At 35.8% G+C, this 14685-nt stretch overlaps 1 protein-coding gene across 4 annotated transcripts in view; it reads right to left on the bottom strand.

The window, feature by feature from the left end:
- Positions 1 to 14685, bottom strand: part of LOC150096041 (brefeldin A-inhibited guanine nucleotide-exchange protein 3) — a 377536-nt gene that overhangs the window by 241118 nt on the left and 121733 nt on the right. For all 4 annotated transcript variants that reach the window (XR_016549919.1, XM_090408931.1, XM_090408932.1 and 1 more), the window contains exons 16-17: positions 4255 to 4540; positions 73 to 260 (exon numbers count right to left, since the gene is read on the bottom strand). Coding sequence is in view for 3 of the 4 variants with exons in the window: in XM_090408931.1 (XP_090265057.1) it covers positions 73 to 260; positions 4255 to 4540 (474 nt within the window). In the remaining variant the exon portion in view is untranslated. The remainder of the gene's footprint in view (positions 1 to 72; positions 261 to 4254; positions 4541 to 14685) is intronic.

Raw genomic sequence — 14685 nt, 5'->3', positions numbered from 1 at the left:
AAAGGAAATTAGAACAACAAATGCCATAGTAGTTTATTTAAATAAGTTATTAGTAATAGTTAGTACACTTACTTCTGTTAGAGGAATTATTTGGGATGAGCTTTTATAATAGTTGTTACGAATCAGTTTTAGATTTAACAAAAGAGCAGAATAAGTAGCCAAATATATACCATCAGCATTCAGTATAGTAATGTGAGGGACTGTATCTGTATCTACGCTTTTATTTTCGGAATTCAGATTTTGCTGTTCATTCCAGAGTTCTGTAAGAAAGAGTGGAAAATAATTTTTAATTGCACTAACAGCAATATTTACAGAAGAAAACAAAATAAAACTTAACAATAAAGTAAATATCACAGATAGTAATATCATGACTACAAAATGCACAGAAAGAAAAAAAAATAGAGAAAAATGCTAGAAATTAAATTTCATAAAAATCCACAAAATATACATATTTATCTACAATTAATATATATCATTCATTATAAAGTGATTATTCACTAACAAAAAAGCAATCCATTGCTATTATTATTATGGAGTCATAAGTCTCACAGTGGGAGATCCATTTATTAACACACTAACCATTGCTGACTTGGTTGGCCAAGTGGTTAGTGTATCCACTCTCAAACCAACAGGACACCAATTTGAATTTCACCATATTTGGTGAGTGCCTAAGATGGGAGATGAATTTCATTGCCTGGTGCAATATCATTTCCCCGCTTACTGGAGGGCTGAAGCAGCTTGAAAAAGCTACATATCTGGTCTCTAGAGCTACATTTCCAGACTATATATAAAAAAAAATAAATAAATTTAGCCGGACTGGTTGCCTGAGTAGTTAGTGTATCTGCTCGCCAGCCAGAAGGCTGTGGATTCGAATCCTGCCATGGGCATGGATGTTTGTGATTGTCTGTGAAAGTGGTGGTGGTGGGCGGTAGATGGCATTGGTGTAGATGACTATAGTTGGATGGAGACAGAGCTGTAGAGTAGGTGCCCTACCTCAACGAGTCTTTGAACTCCCTGGAGGTGTCACATAATAATAATAAAAAAGAAATCCATAGCCCACCCACAGCACAAAATATACTATAGGTTTGTAACAACATTTTGTGAGTGGAAACCACACATAAAAAAAAAAAAAACATACAATACCTATTGTATATAACCCTTAAACTCATTCACTGATGAAACACCCACAACCACCTCTGGCAACCCATTCACTACCCTAACCAAAAAACATAACTTCCACTGGTGATCCCTTGTGGCTCTTCCTTCTTGCCATGTACTGAAAAATGTCTTCAGTGTCAATCCTAAAAAAACCCTTTAATAACTTATATGATGCTTCTATCACGTCTCCTCTTTTTTGCCTGTCAGCCAGTTTTTAAAACACAGATAACCAATCTATTCTCATAGGAAGCATTCGTAGACCTGCAACAATCTTTCTCACCCACCTCTGGATCATTTTCTCCACAACTTCATTACCACAGAATCAGTAGTCCAAATGTTATCTTATATATGGGAACAATAACCTCTCTATTCCCTGACTGTCAGAGTGTTCTTCAACAACCACATAATCTGATGTACTGTTTTGGTTACCTTTGCAATATGTCCTCTAAACTTCACTCCCTGTCCACAATCACACCCAAGTCCCCAGCCTCATCAGTTTACTATGATTTAGTTACATCAATATAGTACACAGTTTCTGATTTCTTCCCAAAGGGCATCACCTTACACTTGGCCATGTTAAACTGGCAGCCATTTACTTTTGTCCATATTGTTAGTCCATTTAAGCCATTCTGCAAGATCTCTGCATCACCTTCATACACCACTGGTCACTTGTCTTCTCCTGGATCAACTCCTCCATAAACCACTCTTTGATATGTCCATCAGCCACCCTTTAATCCAAATCACCAGATTCATATCCATACACATTTGCTCCAATTTATGCAATAGAGTTCTATATGGAATCTTGTCAAATGCTTTGCAAAGTCTAGCAGTACTGAGTAGCGATTTCCATTATCATCACCTGATTATAAAAAGCAAAACCTATCCTTCACAAAACCATGTTGTCCTTTATAGAGTATCATATTCCTATTTGTGCAAGGAACATAAGTTTTCTGTTCAAGATGAGTTCCAAAAACTTTGCTCCTGTTGATACTGGAATAACAGTTTGTTCCATTCTTAATTCAGGATTTGGAAGAAGAGGACATTTTTGACAGAAGTGTACACAGACCCTTTTTATCTGTTGAAAACCTGAACCCATTACTAAGAGCCTATAGAGAAACCTGATTAATTGCTTGCTAAAGTTGTCTTTCAGTTACCCTCATGTTACCAAAATGACAGTAAATTGTGAAATCATCAACATATACAGCATTGTCGACAGTGGGAGAAAGCTGTTTAGTGAATTAGTTAACTTTGATAGCAAAAAATGTCACATTTAAGACAGGACCTTTGGGGAACTAAATGTTCTCTTGATGATGTGGTCAAGATAGCCTACTTCCTAGTTGAAGGAAGTTTTTTCACTTGGCAATGCTACCAATTATAAAAGATACCTTAGACCTCATCTAAGCAAAATTCTGCAAACAGACAGAGGGGGATAGCCATGGATTCTCCACTCTCTCCACACCTGTCCAACTTCTTTATAGGAGACATTTGAAGAAAAAGCTTTAAACTCTGCCCCACATACTCTAATTCTATCAACATTCCTTATATCCAGGACACATCCAAAAACTAACAAAAATCCTAAGAAAATATGACCTCACAACTAGTTACAAACCACATGAAGAAATTGGCATCTCTTATCTGCTCCACCAAAAACCAGCCACTTACCATAGACCTACCTGGAGTATACCAGGTTCTCAGTCGCAAACTGTCCTATTATAGCCAAACAGGCAGAACAGCCAATATCAGGATACCGGATGTAGTCCTTGAACACAAGGACAACATCTGGTTTCACCAATACAGCCATCACAGAATACCCTGGAAGAAGGCCACTTTATTACAACGCAGCAAATACAAGTATGAAAGATTATTCCTTGAATCAGCCTCAGCTCTGAAAAACTTCCCAAACCTCAACAATTTGAGTGCATGAGACTGCCCCAAATTTGGGAAGCTTACATTCTGAGAACATTAGCCCAACAGTCAAGACAACTCAATTTAGTTCACTAGGGAGAGCATCTTCAGGACTCTAGGACCAACTTCAGTTGCCTTTCTTCAGCCTCATTTGCTTAGTGTTAGTGCCTGCATGCACATATCATTGTTTTGTTATCCTGAAGATGGCAATGTAACACTGCCAAAATATAGATGGTTATTAATTAAAGTTTTTATAACTAATAATATAGTTATGTTCTCATTTCCTAAAAAAATGAGCAGTATGTCTGAACAAGTATAAATCTATCTACAATAATTATATTAGGTTATGATATTCATATTCACACAGATGCATGGATCAAAATAAGCATTATCTTTTACATAATATATAAGTCGATTATATAAAATATATAAGAGAATAAGGAGAATGCTCAAAATGAAATATTTTTATGGGACTTTTATTTCAAGTAGTGATAGAGATGACTTCATAAGTAAAACTGGTCAAGACAACTTATTTGTATCCATGGTCCCCTCTTAATCAGAAGCATAAAAAGTAGAGAAATTAAATTAGTCATTAGAGATGCAACCACAGCAGAGTAAGAAATCATTCCTGGATTGTTTGGAAAAGTAAAGAAATGGACAGTGCTAACAATAATAATGATAAAACATGTTATAATTCTGCTCTTGATAAAGATTTATCATTACTAAAAGCACTACCTCCAAAATAAAAATATACATAAATTTACGTGAAAAGATACACAAAATATCTCAGTGAGTACATTATTATTGATAGTGATATCTTCAAGTGGTGCAGATATAGAAAGACTACAGTAATATTAAATGAATATCACCTAGTTTTTTGAGTCAATTAAAAATAAACATAATAAAAAAAGTACAAAGAGCTGTTAACTGTGCTGTTGTGAGCAGTTTAGATGTAATATCAAGAGAGCTACAGCCATGATACAAGTACACTGCCTGTCACTTACATGGGTTCACTCATCAGTCAGTCTATTTTGTGAAAGCAAAACCATGAAGATACAAACCACAAACTAAAATGTACAAATATTATTAGAGAAAAAGTGAAGCAATTTAAAAATAATATGCATATCTTAGAGAATGAACATCACTTTTTAGTTCTATATTCCTATCTGTAAGTTCCTGAATACCACTTACTTTCACAACAGTTTGATGCAAATTCTTGAAGTGCTTGATCAGCTTCAATTGAACTGCGAATTGATAACAACTTGGGTAGTAATGTTTGCAATAGTTTAACAAAATTTTGTGCATTCTTGCGTTCCTGTTGGGCAAATTCTAAACGAGCCTCACATAATCGTTCCACCCTTTCTCTTTCTGTTTTTCCATCATCTTCTTGACCCAAAAGAGTACGTGGAACTTTCTGCCTTCTTGCAGCCTCTTCTTCAGCACGTAACTGTTCATTTTCCTCAAATTCTTGGTATAACTACAAATTCAAAATAAACAATAAACTTTTCCTTCTAATCAGAGGTATTATTACTAATAGGCTTACAAAAAAATAAAATGACAGCAGTCAAATTGGTTGCAAGTCATAGTGAACTACTTCCCCCTTTTTTTTTTTCTTTTTCTCTATTTCAAACATATTCACATGGTAAGCAATAAATAAAAACTCAAAATAATAAGAAACATTTTGTGGAACTAGTGTTGGAGTGTTTTAGCCTTAGAAGTGCCATTTTAATTAACTTTCATAATACTTTCTACATTAGAAATAAAGAAGAAAGGTAGCAGTGGAGTTGGAGGATACTTTTTCTTACTTGATATTTTTAGCATTCAAGAATGTGTCAGCAAAGCTAATCTAAGATGCTTAAATAGAATGGGTGATGAAAGATTAGAAAAACAGGTGTTTGATGCCAAGATCACAGGAAAGATACCCAGAGAAAGACCAAAGTCTAGGTGGACTGATTCAGTCAAAAGTACCTTAGAAGCACTAAATATTAGATATGACAATATTGGAGTGCTCACAAGTAACAGATTGATTTGGAGGAAAACTGTTTATAGGAGATTAATCATAATGTAAACTTAATCATGTAGTGTTGTCATTGTAACCTGAGCACCCCTTGGGAGTACATATTAGGAAATTGTTGATAATGACCCTTTTCTTTCTTTTTTCTTAGCTAGAAGGTTCATACTTAGTATATTTCTTATCTTTAATATTTAGTCGCTTAATATTGTTGTATTTACCAACTTACTTCCTTACTCTTCCTCCTGCTCTTATTAATAAAATGTCATATTTTAATTGTTTTAAAACATGCCAACATATCCTTAAATAATCCCATCAACCAAATAGGTATACATTTCTTCACAGAGCAGTGGATTTTACTATTACTCAGCTCTTATTTTGTTATTTTTAATTATGTTTACTTAAAGTGGATGCTAGCACAAATACAACTAACAAAAACTAAATGTATTAACACAAACTGCTCCAAAATTAGATTATTTATATAAATATATATTAACATCAGTGGAGTGGAGAAGATTAGATGTAATTTCCTTGCTTTGGCTGTTGTATTTTAATGTATGATTGCTTATTTTGATTGCTTTATTAATACAAAAATTAAATTTTATTTTATTACTTTTTGTCATATATGAAATCCTAATTCTGTATTCATTGTTATTTACAAGAATGGAAATTTAGACACCCCAATCAAACAAACTCAGTGAACAGGCAATTGTTCAACTTTTAGCGACTATAATGAATTTCTCTTCAGTAACGATCAGTACTTTATATTAAGGAATAAGAGATCATCTTTAAAAAAGCTTATGATCTTTAGGCCATAGTTTTTCAACCTTTTAATATGAAAAAAAAAACACTACAGAATATTAATTCAAGTGTTCAAAATAGTCTGAAAGTGATGCTGTAAGTTCAAAAACTAAATGGGGAGGGCCCATTTTAGATGCTCATAATTAAACCTAAGTGTCTTATATTTAATGAAGACACCATCACACATGCTCTTCACAGGCTACAAGAACCTAGTTCACATACCTACCAGCACCCCAAGCCAGCTTCCAGGGTTGACTCCTGAGTTTTATTTTACTTCCACCATCCATAAGCTGCAAAACCTCACTAGTCTATACTTATGCTTCTGTAAATTTCTCTCTTCCATCTTATCTATTCCTCAAACTTTGAAAGCCACATTTCCTTGATATGTTGCCATATTCACGATTCCATAGACCAGTTACATCTTGGTTACACAATGATGAATTTCTTCAGCTGTCTCCTTATCTCCTTTGAACAAAGGTGGCCATATCTACACACAGTTATCCAGATGTGGTCTTTTCAAAGCACTGTAAAGTAAGAGAATAACTTTCTTATTCCTAAAAGTTAGTGTTCTCTTTAACAGTACTGTTATCTGATGCACTGACTCAACTACCTTAGCATTTTGACTCTTAAGCTTTAACTTGCTGTCCACAATAGTTCCTAAACAAAAATCAGCCACTCTCCAATCCATGTCTTAAATTTATTTTGTAAACCCATCTCCCTTTGTTGGGTTTATATACCAACCTCCAATGTGGAATCCTATCAAATATCTTGGCAAAGTGCATAAGTAGCATGGTATAAATCCATTCCCCTTATTCAATTCTGATGTAATTATCATAGAACACAAGCATGCTGCTAATACAAAACTTACCTTTAACAAAATCAAGTTGTCTTCTATAGAGGATGTTAAAGTTCTCTGCCCACCTTTGGATGCAATTCTTAACCAGCTTTTCCAATACTGGTGACCACACCAAAGATATTAATTGGTTTAAAATTCATTGCATCCATTTCAATTTCACCCTTACTAAGACTCAGGTTGAACAACTGGTACAAGGGACACTGTAGTTATTTTATTCATTTCTTCAGCACCCATGCTGATATCCCATTCAATCCAACTGCTGTATTTGAGTCAAGAACTTATAAGAGCTTTAATGCTTCTAACTCATCTGCCTCTTTTCATTCATCCAGTTTCTCCACATCATCTAGAGAGCTGATGGGTCTGTGAAGAACATATACCTTATCAAAGTGAACACTTAACTCAGCTGTTTGAATATATAAAGATCAGCAATAAAAAGGCCAAAAAAAAAGTTAACCAGGTAGGAGTTAGGTGAATGAGTAATATCATTAAGCATGAGCTGCAGAAGAAGAAGAAAATGCTGTAGAGGCTTTATAAAGAGAAAGATGACCAGCAAACTCATGAACAGAACAAGGATCAGGCAAGAAAGGTGATTAGCATGGCAAGGAAAGCAAAATCACATTACGAGAAGAATCTAGCCAAGCAGGCCAAAGGAAATACCAGAGTTCTTTCGTTATGTAGGAAGTAAGAGGAAGAATGACTACGGAAGATTAACCTTAATGAGTGATAATGGTCACCAGGAGACAGAAGCAGATAAAATAATTGATTTACTGAGTGACCACTTTGCAAAGGTACTTGAAAAGTGAGATTACATCCAAGTGAGATTACTGCTTTAACATATGTGACAGACACTAATGTGGGAACAGAGGTGGATGAACTGGAGATTCTCAGGATATTGCAGAATTTCAATATAAATATAGCTGTGGGATTAGATGGGATATCAGCTTGGGTTTTGTGAGAATGTGTAAGGAAAGTGGCAATGCCTCTGACTAGGCACTTTAAGTCTCAGATACGGTAGAGTTCCAAGGGAGTGGAAAGAGGGCAAAATAATTTCCTTGAATAAGGTAAGTTCTAAGATTGCAGTACCAAATTATAGACCAATCAGTATCTCAAGTGTGGAGGTGAAAGTACTGAAAAAATTGGTCAAAAAGAGAAATCAGGAATGGTTGGATAAAAATACTGATACTTTACAAGGAGCAACATGGGTTTGTAAAGAGTAGGTCATGCCTTAGTAATTTACAAACTTTTTATAATAGAGTAACAGCTGAGTTGGAGAAAATAAATGTCTACATGATGATTCTGCTGGATTATGCAAAGGCATTTGACAGAATACCACATGCAACTCTGTTATGCAAATTAGAACAAATGGGGATGGATACGAGACTGTTTTTTTTTTTTTTTTTTTTTTTTTTTTAAATGTTTGGCCCATGCATAGGAGGTTGGTTGGTCAATCTATAGTACATTAGTACCATGTATGGGTAGTGGGTTGGGAAAGGAAGAATTTGTTTACATTTGATTTGAATGACTTTAAATTGTATTCCCTGGGAAACACAGCAGGTGGGAGACTGTTCCATAGTGCAGCAGTTGCAGGGATGAAGGAAGAGGAAAAGAAACTTGTTCTGTTTGTTTCTAGGTGTACTGTGAAGGGATGTTGTGCAGCAGTCGCACGTGTTCCAATGAGCTTAGTACTGAGCAGAGGAATTATTGATGTTATTTCAGATGAGCGTTTCCCATGGAAATATTTGTAGAATATACATACTGCAGAGACCATACGTCTGTGAAAGTGGGGAGATAGAGTTAGTAAGGGATGAATCATTGATAAGTCTAATTGCGCTCCTCTGTATTGAGTCGAACATTTTGAGAGAAATTTTAGGGGCCCCACCCCATATGTGGAAGCAGTATTCAATAGCTGGGCGGATTTGTGATTTGTATAATGTTAATAGCTGTTTGGGGTGAAGTAATGTCTTGAGAAAAAGAGAAATCCTAGTTTTTTTGAGGCTGAGGATGCAATGGTTGTAATATGTTTATGCCAGGAGAGGTTTGATAAGCGAGGAGTGTAGTGTGCTGTTGTCTGCAAAACTATGTATTGGGTTGGAGGTCAATTGCAGTAGGTCATTGATATAAAGCAGGAAGAGGGTTGGTGAGAGGACAGAACCTTGTGGGACCCCAGCATTAATTGAGTGGTGAGAGGATAAGGAGCCGTTCACCATCACACAGTGTGCGTCCAGACAGAAAGCTGGCAATCCAACTATAGAAGTCCTGGGTCAGACCGAATGATGGTAGTTTGCCTAATAGGCCTTTGGGCCAGACCCGGTCAAAGGCTTTGGAGATATCTAGTGCAACCACTTGAGATTCGCCAAACCTCTCCATAGCATTTGTCCAGAGGTGGGCGACATATGTGAGTAGATCTCCTGTTGATCGGCAGTGGTGGAAGCCATACTGGCGGTCATTTATTTGGTGAGTGTCTTCAAGATAGTGTAGTTGGGAATTGATTTTTTCCATTACTTTTGAAAGGACTGAGGTAAGCGAGATGTGGGGGGGGGTAATTGGATGGCAGTGACCTGTCATCCTTCTTGGGAATGGGCTGAATATAGGCCAATTTCCAGTTTGTGGGATAGATTCCAGTGGAGTAAGAGAATATATATAGGTGACATGGGATAGGGGTCAGTTCTGGAGCATAAACTTTCAGAATAATTGGGGGAATGCCATCAGGGCCAGGAGACTTTTTTTGTGTCTAATTTGGACAGTATTTTTCTGATCGAGAAATCGGTTAGGTGGATAGCTGCTCGACAGATATCAAAAGTGGTATATGGAGGGGGCAGATTCAAGACAAAAACAGATGACTAGTGGCATGCTGCAAGGTTCAGTGTCGAGACCATTGCTGTTAATTTGTACATAAATGATATAGAAAATAACCTGAAAGCAAATATTCAGTTGTTTGCTGATGATGCAAAATTAGGTAGAGTAATAGTTAATCAAGGCAACGTGGAGAGTTTGCAGGATGATTTAAATCAGCTGTCAGTATGGGCAAAAAGATAATGGGTCTCAGTTTAATGTGGAGAAATGTAAAGTTATGTATTTTGGGATAAACAGATTACAAGCTGTGTATCACATTGATGGCACTGTACTCCAGGAAATAGATGAAGCTACAATGGATGGTGACAGAGAGTTAAAGTTTAGAGGACATATTGCTAAGGTAGCACACCCCATAAGATTACTTGGCTGTTGAAGAAAAATTAACAAGAGAAGATAAGGAAATTGTTATTTATTCCTCTTTATAACTTGATATGCCCACATCTGGATTACTGAGCTCAAGTCTGGTCTTATTGAGGATGAGGAAGCAGTGGAGAAGATTCAGAGGCGAGCGACCAAGATGGTGAGTGGTCTGGTCTGTGAAATGTTCCCTATGAGGACAGACTGAGGATGTATGGATTGCAGAAATTGGTTGATAGGAGAAAAAGAGGGGATATGATAGAAACATTTAAGGTGCTTGAAGGGTTTTATAGGATTGATGCAGAGGAACTGTTTCAGCACTTGACTAGAGGGGGCCAGAATAAAGGGCCATCTGTGGAAGTTGAATAAAGGTGTGGTTAGTAGGAGTGTGAGGATTAGATTTTTTGGCTTGGAGAGTTGTAAGTGCTTTGTCTGTTAATGGGTTCAAGGAGAGATATGATAGATTGTGTGGATAATTTGAGTCTCCTGCAATGAGTCTTCAGACTCCACTGAGGAAGCTATTAACGTGATGCATTTGTGCCAAGAAAGGTTGGAGGTAAATGTTAGTCCAAGAAGAGTGAGTTCGTCCTGTCATGGTGATGTGTGTATTACTGAGGATGAGGTAAGGTAAGTTGAAATTCCTTTTGTGAGAGAAAATGACAGGACTGCATTTTGGCAGCACTGAAGGTGACCAGGTTATCCTTGTTCCACTAAAGGATGGTATGGAGATCAGTGTTTAAGGCACTGGTTGCAAATGATCTTGATGTAAGGGATGTGTGGGAACTACATGGTTTATCATAGGATTAGGACGAGTGGAGAGTGCTGTTGTTGGCAAAGCTATGGATAGGATTTGATGATTGAGAGTAGGTCATTTATTTATAAGAGAATGTTGGACAGAGGGTTAAGTTCAGAAAGCATATTTTAAAAGTCGGTAAAATAGTTCAAAGGATTACTTGGATGTTGAAAAACACACTAACAAATAAAGATAAACAAATTATTATTCCTCTTTATAAGGCTATAATTTGGCCACATCTTGACTGTGCTATGCACTATTTGATTACCTGAGTTTCTTGTGGATCAGTAAGTGGTAGAGAGGATTCAGAGATGAGTGACTAAGCTGGTGACAAGTCTATGGAATATTCCATGTAAGGAGAGGTTGAGGTGTATGAGTTACAAAGTTTTGTTGATAAGTGGGAACACGATTAAACTTATAAGTTACTAAGGAGATTCAATAAGTTTGAGACAAAAGACATTTTTTCACATGACAAATAGAGACTAGGGGTTATCTGTGTGTAATAGTTCAGTTGGTAAGGGTATGTAGACTAGAAATTTTATGTGAGAGTGTTGAATGAATGGAATGGATTGCTAGAATTAGTTATGAATGCCCTGATGGTGAATGAGTTTAGGGAGAGGTATGATGGGTTTTGTGTGTGTAAAATTAGTGCAGGTCTCCCATGATGAATCTCCAGACTTCATGGAGATACTGTAATAATAATAAGAAGAATGTGTTCTTCTGTAATTGTTGTAAGAAGTTTTTTTTTTCCACTGAATTAAACTTTGTGTAGAGATCCTTAATTATAATTATTGTCTTCATTTTTTAATAAGTATCACATCTTCTAGCTTGCTTGTTGCTGTGGAATTGCTGCTTGTGCAGTTTGTCCCTCATGTAGAAATTCCACATCCACATGTACCACGTACACTATCATGTTATTTCTCAGTACTGTATTGTCTTTTGTTTTGTTAACACCATCATTAGAAAAGGAATTAAAACAAGTATATAAAGCCTTTAGATGTTGAAAAAATTATTTCAAGGGAAAAAAAAAATGGTATTTGTTAGTATTGTATTGTCCTTAATTTCTAGGAGTTAGTTCTTATGGTGCTATCTTCTATTGAAGGTCAGCGACCATCTTGGTGAACAAACTGCGTTCTTGCGTTAATCTGAGTAGTTATACACTGCCCTTTCCTGTCCACATCTTGATGTTGTCAAACCATGATATTCTTTTTCTTCCTCTAGCTCCTTTAGCATCAATTCTTTCTACCAAAATAGTTTGTAGAAGTTTGGTTTTGCTGTGTTTCTCATGATGTGGCCAAAATATGATCATTTCTTGATTGTTTGTATGAGATCTTTGGTTTTGCCAATGTATTTTAAGACAGCTTCACTGGTAATTTTTTTCTGTCCATGATATCTTTAGCATTCTTCTATATAGCCACAGCTCAAAGGCTTCAATTTTCTTGATGGCTGTCACCTTCAATGTCCATATTTCAACTCCATAGAGCAGAATGGACCAAACGTAATATTTCAGCATTCAGCATCTGACTTCTACGTTTAGATCTTTATTGCAGAATAATGTTCTAATTTTCATGGACTGCCGTACAACTTCAATCCTTGTCTTTATATTTATTTCAGAATCCCACTTGGTTGCTGGCTTACCTCGACACTTGATCGATATTTTTTCCATTGAGTGTCAGTTTCATTGATGAGGCTGGATGTTTGCTGATGACTATGTATTTCTCTTGTTGATGTTTATATTTATTCCCATTCTTTTGCTTTCAACGTATACTTTGTCAATGAGTTTTTGGAAATCCGTGATGTTATCTGAAATTAACACAGTGTCATCTGCATATTGTAGGTTGTTAACAATCTTTCCATTTATTGATTCCCTCTGGACATTCCTTTAATGCCTTTTTAAAGATTACCTCTGAGTATATGTTGAACAAAAGGGGTGAGAGCACGCATCCTTATCCCACTCCTCTTTTGATGTTAATATCACTGGTGGTAATGTTGTCTAATTGAATGGTAGCTAATTGATTCCAATACAGATTTCTTATTAGTCTTATGTCTTTTTTGTCTAGTCCTATTTGTTGAAGGACTTCTATTAAGTTGATGATGTGCCTGACTTTGCCGAACGTGTTTTCAAAATCTATGAAACACAAAAACAGATTTCTGTTTTTCTATGCATTTTTGTATCATATTTGGGCACAGAAAAGGCCTCTCTAGTACCAAAACCATTCCGAAAGTCAAACTGCATTTCACTCAGAGTTTCTTCACTTTTTCTATAGATGCGATTCTGAATTATTTTCAAAAATATTTTTAATGTTTGGCTCATTAGACTAATGGATCAGAAGTCACCACAGGAATTTGCTTTGGGTTTCTTTGAGATAGTGATAAACGTAGATTTGAGTCAATCTGGTGGAAATTTGTCACTTTCATATATTTTATTGAACAGTTTTTCAAGAAGTTTGATGTTATCTGGTTCTATTAATTTTAAAAATTCTGTTTCCATACCATCTGGTCCACTGGCTTTTCCTGTTTTACTTGATTTTATAGCATTCTCTATTTCACATTTTAGAATTGCTTGTCCTTGTATGTTATCTTTTATATTTATAGGTTTCTGTCTATTATCATTGAAGGGTTCTGTTACATACTTTATCCAAATCTGAGCTTTGTTCTCTTCTTCTAGAACTAATTTTCTCCTTTTGTCTCTCAGAGACACTGTTTGCTTTTTTTTTTCTGAGTTTTCTGGAAATTTCGTTCATTTTCTTATACAGATTGAAATGGTCATGTTTCTCCTGAAGCAGTTTCTCAGTACATAAATTTTTCATCCAATTTCCTTTGCATCTTTTATTTTTTTTCTTGACGACGTTATGTGTTTCTGTATATTTGGCTAGGTCTTTGTTTTTGTACATTCTTCGTGTATCAATAAGAAAAAGAATCTCATTTGTCATCCATTCCTGTTGTTTTACATTATTCATATAACCTACTTCTTCAATGCTTGTTATAATGGCATTCTTTAAGATATTCCAAAGAGATTTCACTCTTTCATTTTCTTCTATGCTAATCTTTTGTAATCGCATTAATATTTTGTAATTGAGATATCTGCTCCAGGATAAGTCTTTGCTCTCTTTATACTACTGTGGAATCTTTTATTTATCAGTACGTAGTCAATTTGATTTCTGACAATATTATGTCAGTTATCTTGAGGCAATTTCCAAGTGTACAGTCTTCTGGGTGGAAGTTTAAACCAGGTGTTTGCTATTGTTAGATCTTCTTACAGAACTGGACAAGGCAATCTTCTCGTTCATTTCTGGTGCCTAAGTCATGTTCTACAACAATTTCTCCATCACCCCCCCCCCCCAACCACTTTTGCATTGAGTCATCCATCACTATGTTTATTACATGTTTCTTTGTTATATTTTTAATTTCTTTTAAGTGTTCATAAAACTCTTCAACTTCTTCTTCATTTTTGTCAGCTGTGGGTGCATAAGCTGGGATGATATTTATATTAACAGGGTTTCCCCTTAAGTTGTAACAGCATTATCCTGTCAGAAATTCTTGTGGAAAGGCTTAGATGTTGGTTATGCATTTTCACTATATTATTTAAGGAAATTACAACATACTAGGATATACATTAAAATAAATTTTAATATATTTCTATATTTCGGCAACGTCACGTTGCCATTTTCAAGAACTTAAGTACAAGACACGTGCATTCAGGCACAACAAAACAATAAGTGAGGAAGAAGTATGAAGCTATTACTTCTCCTAAAGTCCTGATGGTGCCCTCTAGCGGGCAATGTTGGTATTCTTGGGTGATTGGGCTGAAGGTCTTGTGATGTAGGTTTCCCAAATTTGAGGAAGTCTCATGAGGCCAAATTTGTTGAGGTTTGGATCGTTTCTTAGGGCTGAAGCTGATTCTATGAAAAGCCTTTCATATCTGTATTTGCTATGGTGTATTATCTGGCT

This window comes from Typopeltis vanoorti, chromosome 19, assembly GCF_054136105.1.
Source record: "Typopeltis vanoorti isolate ZY-2024b chromosome 19, IOZ_Tvanoo_1.0, whole genome shotgun sequence".
Classification (NCBI taxonomy): domain Eukaryota; kingdom Metazoa; phylum Arthropoda; class Arachnida; order Uropygi; family Thelyphonidae; genus Typopeltis; species Typopeltis vanoorti.
This window is presented reverse-complemented; position numbering and strand designations above follow the sequence as displayed.